The sequence below is a fragment of the Poecilia formosa genome, unplaced genomic scaffold (assembly GCF_000485575.1).
Source record: "Poecilia formosa unplaced genomic scaffold, Poecilia_formosa-5.1.2 Scaffold225, whole genome shotgun sequence".
In the NCBI taxonomy this organism is placed as follows: domain Eukaryota; kingdom Metazoa; phylum Chordata; class Actinopteri; order Cyprinodontiformes; family Poeciliidae; genus Poecilia; species Poecilia formosa.
In genome coordinates this window covers 90,234-101,448 of record NW_006800164.1, presented here as the reverse complement: position 1 = coordinate 101,448, position 11,215 = coordinate 90,234, and the positions used below count along the sequence as shown (strand labels likewise).

The window sequence follows — 11,215 nt, the reverse complement described above, 5'->3', positions numbered from 1 at the left end:
TATATGTATGTATGTCTTACCCTAGTGTGTAAGGAGAAAAAAATGACAACAAAAAGCTGATTATTTTGTTCCTTACTCGACCATTGATGCTCTCTGGCAGATTTCTAACAGACATCCTATGATCAGCCCTGTCCTCCATCTGCCATGCCGCGATGGTGACCTTCCCAACACGTTGGTTCTCTGCCGATCTGTCCATCCAAAAAGAAAAACATAAGCTGGGTTTTATTTGTAGAGTTCAGGTTAGGTTATTTTACAGGAAAACAAACTTCTATCAAAACTGCTGAACAAATGACTGAAAATATCTTAGATGCTATACATCTTCTACAGGATTTTAATTTCATGTGTAGGTGGTTTACCGCAGTTCAAGCTCTAATCTGTGGCCTTTCTCCTGCAGAAGTTCCTTCACAGCAAAAAGTGCAACCCCCAACATGTACATCTGAACATAAAGAGAGAGACAACAGCTCAGATTTATGTTTGGTTTTCTTAAGGTGCCACAGGTACATGACAAAAGACTCGTACCGTCCCCTGCGAGCGGTCCTTTACGTCGTACACGGCCAGCTTGACCTGCGTCTGGGGGTTGATGTTACAGTCCTGGAAAAAGGCGATGCTACTGAGGAACATGGGGTTACTGGTGCCCTGAGGGGAAACCAAGAGGACTTGTTACACAATGCTTTACAAAAAGCAATTTTTTGTTCAGCTTAGGACTCTTGACAAGCTGATTTTAATCACTAATGGTACATATTCTTAAGGCAGTATCTGCGTAAGTCCCTTCTCCATTGTCAAGTCTCACTCCATCTGGTTAATATCTGATTTGGTTTTACCCAAGTTGGGTGGGTCTCCTGACTATGAGCAGGAACGTGGGCGGATACTCCAATGATGTCATTTTGCGTTTGTATATTTGTTTGTTGAGAGTTAACCCTGTCCAGCTGACGCTCTCTGCGCTGTTCTTCTACAGTTGATAAAAAGACTGAGATCTAAAGGTTTGACCATGTTGGAGACGGTGACATCCAACCTGGAACTCACCATCACGCCAACTACTACAGTCTTGTCACAGATTCTACAGGCCAATCAACTCGTTAGCATGCAAACTTGGTACTTGGCTTGTACCAGAGGTACTATGATGACAGCTTTGCCGGAGTAAACGTTATATAGGATTGGTCCTATTATTTTATAGATCCTGAAATGTAAGATGCTCATTTATTTCAGAGAATGACAGGTAGTCTGAAACACTGCATGGAGAAAACAGCTCCAATAGTTAGCTTTGTCTACACCTTAACATATTTTTCTACTCTCTGAGTATAAAGAATGTAGTAAAAAACTAAAAAGAAAAAACAAACAGAGAAATTCTAACAAACCTGGTCAAACAGGGTCTGATTTTATCAGATGATTGGCTGGTGTAAAACACTAGAACTACATAACAATAGTTTGCTGTGACGTGCATTTTATTTTCATGCATGGATAATGATATACATCTTTTGACTGCATTACCTAAATCCATCGGTTGAACGCTTAAAATATTAAAAATGAAACAACACAATCTAAATAAGCTGACTAATTCAGATTACTTTGATATTAAATATCAAAATATTTAATTTTGATGGGACAAAATTAAATATATGGATTTATTTAAGTCGACCAAAATCACAACGTCAAGGTTCTCCGTTGCAGAGTGTGGCTACAAACAAAATCATCAATTGACCACGTTTGCACGTTCGTGTTTGTAGTGAGGAACAGACTAAGTCCAGATATTAACCAGTTAGAGTGAGACGTGGTGATGGAGAAGCAGCTATAAGCAGTTCCTCTGGACGGGACTGACCTCTATGACTTCGGTCTGGGCGTGTTTGGTCCAGAAGGCCTGTGGTGGGGTTGTGCAGCTCACTGCTACAAAGCTGTTTGGTTTTCGCTCCAAAGAGGGAGTGGCCAGCTCCGTGCAAGCTGGAATACACCGACAACACTTCTACAGTCACCAAGGCACAAACCGAGAGGTATTTAAGTAGTTCCTAGAAGACTGTGATAACGCTCACCGACACTGAACTCCAAAACAGGCTCGTCTGGATCCTGACTATTTCCTGGAAAATAGGAACACAGCGATATGTGACGAGGGTAAGCTGGAGTCAAACCTGCAACATTTAGACTCCAAGACAACCAATCCACAGAAGGTTTCCATAAATCCTTTGACTCCTCACCTGCGAGCGCCAGGCCAATCATCTCGCTGGAAAGCTCGAAGGTGTTGGCCCGGTACACCGACCATGGCCTCTGTGGTCGTTCTTTCCGCTCTCTGCCACCGGCCATGTCGGTCCAGCAAAAGTGGGCGACAGGACGGCGGGAGCCCCAAACACACACCCTTATGAGTGCGGAAGTCCACTCCCATGTGGCGAGGCCCTGTGAAGATCCACGGTTGATCCACTGAATGCCTCACCACCTCTAATGGAACCCAGAGAGAGAAAAACAATCAGTTTTGGAGTTAACTGCTGATTCATAATGATATAACCATATATATTTGTTTACGTTTTCTGTAATTAATGTGTAAAAATGTGAGGCTCTCAATCGGACAACAGAAGCTCGGTTGAGTCTGGGTTGGCAACAGAACAATGTCTATAGAATGGCTGAAAAATAAAAATATTATGGTGTGGCAGTGGGTTAGTCAATGCCCACATTTCACTTATTTGAAAGTCTTCCATAATGATGAGAAAAGCTGATAGTCATCCAGAAAGTGTAAACAATGCAGATAAAGAGAGTTATAGTTGCTGTCTCTCTCTAAACTACAGTTTCATGGCCCTAATTAGTTTTTCCACCCACTGCTTACCCAATCTGTCGTACACTTGAGGGTTTTTATGAAGGAATTTCAGAACCCTAAAAAGATTCAACACAAAGACTCTCACTTTTAACAGGCTTACTTTGGGGGGGTTGGGGGTGGTTTCAGTGAGAACTTCTGTAAAAAAAGATAAATTTGTATTTCACAAGACTTTTTTTGTCCATCCAGCACTAAATGCTCTACTCAACTTGTTTCTTATATTCCGTGTTTACATCCTTGTCTCCGTCTTTGCTTTTGGGGAAAGTTAGGAAATTCTGAACTCCCTTCTGGGAATGAGGACGTCTCACTCTCATTGTGCCGTCTTCACTGCTTCTGTCCCACTTTAATAAAAGAGCAATTAGCCTATTTGGATGAAAGCTGTGAACACAGGGGACAGTAGGCGGCTCCAATGGAGAGATTCACTGGTCTACTTTAACATTGCGCACAGAAAGAGAGACAAATTCAGTTAAATCTACAGCCCAAACATTAATGATTCAGGTTTAAACTAATATTAAAAATAAAATATATTAAATCAGCTTTCTGACACAAATGAGAAGTTCAACTTTCTGAAAAAGTTTCAAAGCGCTGATATACATATCTGATATCTGATAAACATATTCCGTACTGATTCAAAACAGAAGGTGGGTCTGGCCTACTTCCTGGCGTATGGGGTCCAGCACTCAAAGTGTCCCACTTTATGAACGACCCACATGTGTCAAACATCTGGAGCAGCTGGTGTCCTTCATGGACCAAAGCAAGTCGATCTGATTTCCATCCGAATTTGAATAGCGTTTACATGAGATGTTTCACACGTCCTAGCACATAAACCGTGATGATCTGACAATCTACTGTTTACAAAACAAACAACAGTTTGTTGACTTGATTTAGAGGAAGCTGAATCAATCCGTTTTCAGGATTAAGTTGCCTGACCTGAAAACGGAGTGCAAACCTGCTCGAATTTTCACGTTTTGACATGCTAAAACCACAAAAAACTTCCAAGTATGTTACTGGGTTGTCGGGTTGTAAGTAAACAAATATTAATTTTCAGTATTTTTTACAAAGAAAAACTTGAAAAGTGGCATGCACAATCCATCCATCCATCCATCCATCCATCCATCCATCCATCCATTTTCTGTACACCCTTGTCCCTTAGTGGGGTCAGGAGGGGTGCTGGTGCCCATCTCCAGTTAACGTTCCGGGCGAGAGGTGGGGTCACCCTGGACAGGTCGCCAGTCTGTCGCAGCATGCATTACTACTCCTGAAGAAAAGCAATCATTGAGCATGAAACTGCAAATGTCACTTCTTATAGTTTTCATTTAACAACTGGTTTGTCCAATTTCCATAACGACCATATTTATGGAATGAACTGCAAAGAATTCAATGGTGTGAATGATTGAAATTCAGTAAAATAGACTTTTATTTTATCATACGAAAACTGTCTGAACTGATTTTTGTTGTCATTACATTTGTTGACAAAACTTGATTACGTTTCAGTTGAAACACAACTGAAGCACTGATGACCAGATGAGTGAGATCTACGGTCTGGAAGTGTTTTAGCTGGCACTGGCAGTTTTATTTCCCTGAAGTGGAACTGTGATCATGGATCAGAGGGACTGTTGGAATAAAAGCAGATGTAGCTGGAGAGTTTCCGAGGTCCTGCACTCTATCGAAAGTGTTTACAATTTAAAGAGAACAATGTGGGTAATGCTGGCAGAGGACAGGACATTAGTGTGCTTGTGTGCTACTGCAGAGATAGCTTGGCGATAAAGATAAACGCAAAAAAAAAAAGCTAGAAAGGTAGCTAGCTAGCCAGGGAATCTCAGCAGAACACGATGAAGATGTTTTGAGGATGCGAAGATGCCCCGAAGCCTGATTTTTCTTTAAAGACAGAAAAATTGATTGAAACTCTTCATCTTTGCCAGCACTGATGCATTTGTACTCCTTTGTTTTAAAAACCTGTGAGAATTTTCCAGTCTCTCGTCCAGCTGAAGTCACTTTTTTTCCATTTGCAATGCCAAAATACGTCTTGAGGGGCTTATTCGTCTCCCATTTTCGTCATCACATCATCCTAATCTATGTTTCTTCATAAATACCAACTCTATTCATTATTGCCTCTCCTCTGTATCTACAGACAGTCAAACATCTTTCTATGTTGATGTAAGGAAGGAATTAACTGCTACAGAGCAAGGATGAAGAATAGAAATGTTTATTGGTCATATCTGCAGATGAGAGTAATTTACCAGTTTGAAATGTAGTCATACAAAAAATTTATGGTGTTGCTACAAGGAATGAGGAAAAGCAACCGTATAAGGCAGCTCCAAATTTAGCCAGCATGAGATCCAAGAGTGTGTACGTCTGTGAGTCACATAAACTGGGGCACACACTCACACACACTTTGTATAAACCTTAGAGAAGACTTGTCAGAGCTCCTGACACTTACAACCAATGTCTGGGGTGTGTTGTGTGGACTTTGCTCCGGTAGGACCTGGTGGAACCATGAGCAACACAAACTCAGGTCAACTATGGTTATATTCACTTTGTCGTATTTCACTAAATACATTTTCTGTTACAAACTAAGCAGAGGTTATTCAAGTCTATCACTACTTTGCAAGAATCTGGCAGAAGACGCCAAGCTACCACCCTCAGATTACAGGAAGTTGGTTAGGATACTTGAGATCAGCCCAGCAAGCTTCAAGCCTGTCACGAACTCAGGCTTGTTCACAGCAGAGACAAAAGATGCTGACAGATCGTCTTTTTCCTGGACTGAAATTTGTAGGTGCCTGTATGAGGCACTAGTTCACTTCAATCCAAGCTGATTTTGATGGCTTTTCACATAAAAAAAATTATTTAGTTTGATGATCTGAAAAAAGAAGTAGAAACAGAAGAAGGGGGCTTGTAATTTGCACGACACTTTTAGGAATTTGTTTAAGGATCCCAGCAGAAAGAAGCGCCAGGCTTGTCCTTGCACTGATTTGTATAAAAGAGCAACAGCCTCTGTGAGTGTTTACAGCTTCTGTCTTTGGTTTTAAACCTCAGGCACAAAAGCCAGATTCAGGGACAGACAGTGCAGTTGACCATACATGGCGAAACTCACGTTTCAATGCTTCCTCTCTCCGAGCAGCCCCGCTTTTTCTCACTCAGAGGACCGAGAACGGTTTAATAGGGCCAAATTTGGGTCTTTCCTCGATGCCTGTAAAACACAGCAGATGGAAAAATGAAAATGTGAAACAAATCGCAAACAGTTCAAAAGATTTTATTTTAAAAGAAAAGGGGAAGTAGTGATGTTGACACATGCTGTTTCACTTTTAACAAGCTGCATGCAACTAGGTCTGATTTAATCAGACTGCAAAAGACAGGGTTCCTGCAGGTTTCACCATCTCAAAATAAAGACTTTTAAAGATGTTTTTAAGACCATAATGAATGAAATTTAAGTCCTGCATTACACAAGGCTATCACATATTGTGTAGTACTCTCTACATCCTCTTAGTGATAAAACTAGTGGCGTTAACCAATGTCATCCAGCCAGTTGGTGATACATTTGCACTTATCCATGACAGACACAGAAGAGCTAGCTAGTTAATTAACAGTTAAGCTAGCTATAATTGTTGACTGTGTGCTCTGTGACTTTGTATTTTTGTGTTTTTATGATGTAAAGCACCTTCAACCTCCTTGTCGCTTAAATGTGCTATAGAAATAAACTTGACTTGACTTAGCGAGAAGGCATGTACTAGCAGCTAGTCACCGGTAGCGCAACCACCTCAAGTCACAAAATGCAATAAAGATGTTTGCACGCTACTCAACTTTTGCCTGACAGAAAAGTCCCAGGAGAAAATAAATGTTTAAAAGCTAGATTAAATTGTTCTGTCGCAACAAAATTTAAGACCTGTGATTGACGTATCTAAAGTATCTAAACATGAATTTAAGACATTTTAAGGCTTTAAATTTAGATACACAAATGTAAAACTTTTTAAGGACAATATAAAATCATCCGATAGGTTGTAGCGGGAGAAAAAGTGTTCCTTCGACAAAAGCAGACAGGAAGTGCGGATTTCTTGGAGGAATTTTATCATGAGTGAAAAGTCTCTGAAAGGTTTTTCGACTGAAGCGTTTTAGCTTAAGAACGAATCTTTATGGACCTCCCTACCTTGTACATCATCAATATTTAACATGGCAGTTGATTTTGTTTTTTCTTTCGCATTGCAACACAAACTTCTATTAATTTAAGTTTGTTAAGTAAAAGAAAAAAGGAATTCCCACAACACAATGGTGCTATAAGAGATGAAAAATAAATGAAAATTAGAATAAGAACTATGACAAAATTTGACATATTCATCTATAATTACACCTGAATCAAAATTACATTTGAAAAAAATAACTAAATCCTTATATAGTAAAAATGGTTAAATCTGTATTTTGTAAACATTAAGAAAAAAAACCCCTAACAACATCCGTTTTCTTGTCTGTTCCTTTACCTGACTGTTAAAATGCCTGTAAGTGTGAAACAATGACTCATCAAAATCATCCAGGACATATAAATTAGCCAATAATAGACCCCTCTAGGATTTTCACATTGTTTTTGACGCTGGTTTTCACCACAGGACTAAAGCTGAACATAAACACTGTAAAACAAGGCTTGGCTTAGTCATCATCAGGCTGCAGGACTGAACCAAAATCAGAGATGCTCCCCCAACAGCACGCATCCACCCTCAGGGATGGGCATCAGAATGAGACATGAATAATTTCTTTATGGGGACGGAGCAGCTGTGGCCCTTTCACATGAAAATGAGCACCGGCCTAGGCCACAGACACAAAAACACACACAGTGACGTAGCGAGCATCTCCCAGAGCCTCATCCAGTTCTCTGATTTTTTACAGTTGCTTTCACTGACTGTGCAAAGAGTGAGATAACAGAAGCATCGCTAACCGAATGTAGACCATTAAATAAAGCAACCATAAGTTTCCAGGTAAATTTCCAGGTTGTTTCTGTGTCTTTGTTGAACCATTGAACAAGAAGTGCATTGAGCTTCCTGCCCTTTCTTACTTCACTGGTAAGAGGACTTGACGCAACACATATTAGCCTCTCAAAGTCAGATTGTAAAACTCACAGGGACTCACAGTAGAAAAAAGACACACGTCCCTTCTGTTGTTTGTGGAGGAGAACATTCAGTGTTTCTAACAGCAGTCACAGAGAACATGTTTAAGGGTGTGGCCCGAAGCATTAACCTCACATACGCATCTGAAGTTTATCATTAATGGGAGGTCATTTGGTTGGCAGCCAGCAAAAATATTAAAATACAAAAGTGAATATTATGACAGAGCCCAAGGAAAATGCCATATCATCATCTTCTTTAGGCTGGGTTTTCAATATTGAGACATTTCTGAATGGAATTAAGCCGTACCAAGTTTGGTACCAATATCTAAAAGAGAGCTGGGTCTTTAATGTTTTTTTTTTTTTAACATACAAAAGGTTCCAGCTGGAACCTTTGCGTTCACACGTTTCTGGTACACCTCAAACCATGATATGCAAGCGACATCCGCAACACAAAAATGGACGACAAAGCTGCTTCTCTCGGCCCACTGAGGCACATTTTTGCTTAAAAAATAACAAGCAGATTAGATGCTGGAGAATATTATTGTTGTGTTCAAGTTTTGCTAAAAGAATTTAGAATAACAGCAAAGCTATTCGAGTCTAAAATAGTATCATCAACTTCAAATTCTCCAGGTAGGACCTACTAATGAGCTAAAATGGAAATGAGCCCCAACATAAGACCAGATTAAATATAAACTGCCTGATCATCACCTGTAAGATCCTCAGTCACTGCTGATCATATGGGATCAAACACAACTTGTCAGTACAGAGGAAATAATGATAAACCCAATGACTACAAGGTCCATCTATTGTTCTGATATGAAATATTCCGAGAATTTTCTCTTTGTAAGATCGGCAGCCATCTTTAAAGTTTTGCACATATGCAGAAACTTTATTGTGTTGAGTAGATTGAAAATTACCTCATAACCTTTCCTAGATTGACGGGCAGCAACAATTGCTTCACAAGTCCAATGGAACATTGTGTTTGTATTGTGAGACTTCACTTAAGAGAGTAGAACTCACAGCAGAACCTCCTTGAAAGCAGAAGTGAGCCAAGAGGGTCAACTTACAAAACTCTTTGAAAGGACACCACACCAACTTCTTGCAGTGTCAGAAAAACAAGCAGTGGACGCACAAACAACAACAAAAAGCTTTCAGATCCTAAAGAATGCATCGTCTATCCACGTCTGTGCTTCCGTTTTGAGTCCGGTCACCATTTGTATCACGTCTTTCCCAACAAGGCTGCATTGGTCTATTAGCAAACAGTGTGACGATGCATTTCCCCTCACATCTTCCTAACATTGCAGCACAAATCTGCAGCCAATGTACGCATGACATCAGCTTTCCAGTGCAGAACGGTCTGCAGCCTCGGGGTGTAAACAAACTCACGCTGCAGATGCTGTCACGAGGCGGCAGCCACAAGTGCACAGGCACTCATCCATTTCCTTTGCTGCACTTTTAATACTCACTCTGACTGCTTGATCCAGTTAACACTTTGTCGACCGCAGCGGATGTCCCACATTTGGCGCCGTGACCAGATCAACAAGAAGTGCAAAGAACAGAAATGACCGGAAAACACAGTTACCCACTTATCATTTCTGATATTTATGTGGATTAGAGGAGCAAGAGATATGTAGGGGACGGTTTTGGTCAATGGAGGAGTTCCAAACTGCAAACAAAGTTCAAGCCATGAACTGCAGACCGCACAACATGAGCAACACTGTCCACACTGGAAAAAAGGTTTCAGAAAGAACAACCAAGGAATAAGTCTGTGCTCCAACTTCACCTTCAAGCGAAGGACTCCACTCCAGGCCATGAAACCAACTGATTTAAATGAGCTTTACAATTCATACCAGAAAGAGCGGTCACATGTCCAGACAGAATAATCTATTTGACCCTGTACGTATAATTTTTGGAACTGTGTCAATTGAAGAAAATCCACCTTAACTCCTCCTACACTCAACTGTTGACAGACACTGGATGAAAGGAGAACGAACACTGACCTCTAGTATTTTAATATCGAAACACAAATCGGTTTTCAGCTGCTCTTTCTCACCGTCTCAAGATGCTTTTCAAGAGTGCTCACCGCGCAGGAAACCCCGTCACGCCCCACATCACTCTGCGACAGCTGTTCAACATGAAGAAACGCAGCGAGATGGCTGCTAAGCCCGAGCTGCCGGCTACACGGCGGAGCGCTGATGTGTCTTTAACCTCCCCCGGAGTTCATCAATATTAAAGAGACCGTTACGTGAGAACAGCCGGTATCGGCAGCAGACCACATATGTGCTCACAAATTAGAGGCGCTGATGTTCAGGAGGTTCTGCAGCTTTAAAGTGCTCAGAAGAAGAGCAATTCATTTTAAAATAGACGTAAAGCTGCTGTGGCTTTTAGCTCTGAGTCATGTTTGAATTTTTTTGTATTTTATCTTCCACTTTGCTTTTACTGAGCTAAAGAACGAGGACATTCACATTTCAGTGTTCCTAAGATAACTGAAATCAACTCCATTTTAGTTCATGTGAAGCAAATAAAAGGCTTAATTAATCTTCTTATGTGACCTTTACACGACATGTTTGATAAAGATTTGTCTCCTCGTTAGATAAGCTGTGTTCTCCCAGCTCCCAAGCATCCAGACGACCAGCGGGGCTGCAGGCATGCACTGGTAACTACCCACACATGGGGGAAGATGATGCACAGAAGCAGAGGAGCGTGGATCAACAGGCTCCCTGCTCACAGCTGATTGGACGGGTTTGATGAGTCACGACGAGCACATGGCGTCGAAAAAACACTAAGCTTAAACAAAACAAAAAAAGCATTACAGTTCACCAGAGATGCTCAGATGCAGTCGGTGATAAATTCTCAAGATAATCTCAAGCGACTCCTTGAGATTATCTCAAGGGAGATAATCAAGGGAGATCAATTTTAAAATTTAGATATTTCTGAGAATTTTCTGACTCTAAGTAGGTTCTAAAGTGTAGTTGCTGCGACAGAATCATTGGTTGTAGAATTATTTAGCCGTCATTTGCTCCCAAAACAAGATTCAGGTTCAATTATTATCTAAGTAAGTCCAGATCCCAAAGGGAACAACAAAATGGTCCATAAAATAAATAATCTCCAGTCACTCATCAAATCAATTTCAAAATTGCTTGTTCTTTCATCTTGATTTCTTTATTTTATTTTTTTTTTTACCAGATATGAGTTCTTAAAAGTAGCACACGAAAAAAAAATCTAAGGGAAAAAAATTGTTTACACATTTTTTAAAAAGATTTTATGAAGTAGGAAAAAATTCTACATTTTTGTTATTTTTTCTAATCAAGTTAAAATTAAAATCTTTT

General features: G+C 40.4%; 1 protein-coding gene across 14 annotated transcripts in view; it reads right to left on the bottom strand.

The window, feature by feature from the left end:
- Window positions 1-11,215, bottom strand: part of LOC103149406 (type I inositol 3,4-bisphosphate 4-phosphatase-like) — a 29,872-nt gene that overhangs the window by 17,283 nt on the left and 1,374 nt on the right. For 13 of the 14 annotated variants that reach the window (XM_016679905.1, XM_016679907.1, XM_016679908.1 and 10 more), the window contains exons 2-8: window positions 5,889-5,984; window positions 2,187-2,424; window positions 2,025-2,069; window positions 1,817-1,935; window positions 520-636; window positions 357-436; window positions 77-188 (exon numbers count right to left, since the gene is read on the bottom strand). In XM_016679905.1, coding sequence (XP_016535391.1) covers window positions 77-188; window positions 357-436; window positions 520-636; window positions 1,817-1,935; window positions 2,025-2,069; window positions 2,187-2,292 — 579 coding nt within the window. In that variant the 5' untranslated portion in view covers window positions 2,293-2,424; window positions 5,889-5,984. Of the gene's footprint in view, window positions 1-76; window positions 189-356; window positions 437-519; window positions 637-1,816; window positions 1,936-2,024; window positions 2,070-2,186; window positions 2,425-5,888; window positions 5,985-9,939; window positions 10,040-11,215 lie in introns of those variants that run through there. The other variant, XM_016679906.1, reaches the window with a different exon arrangement.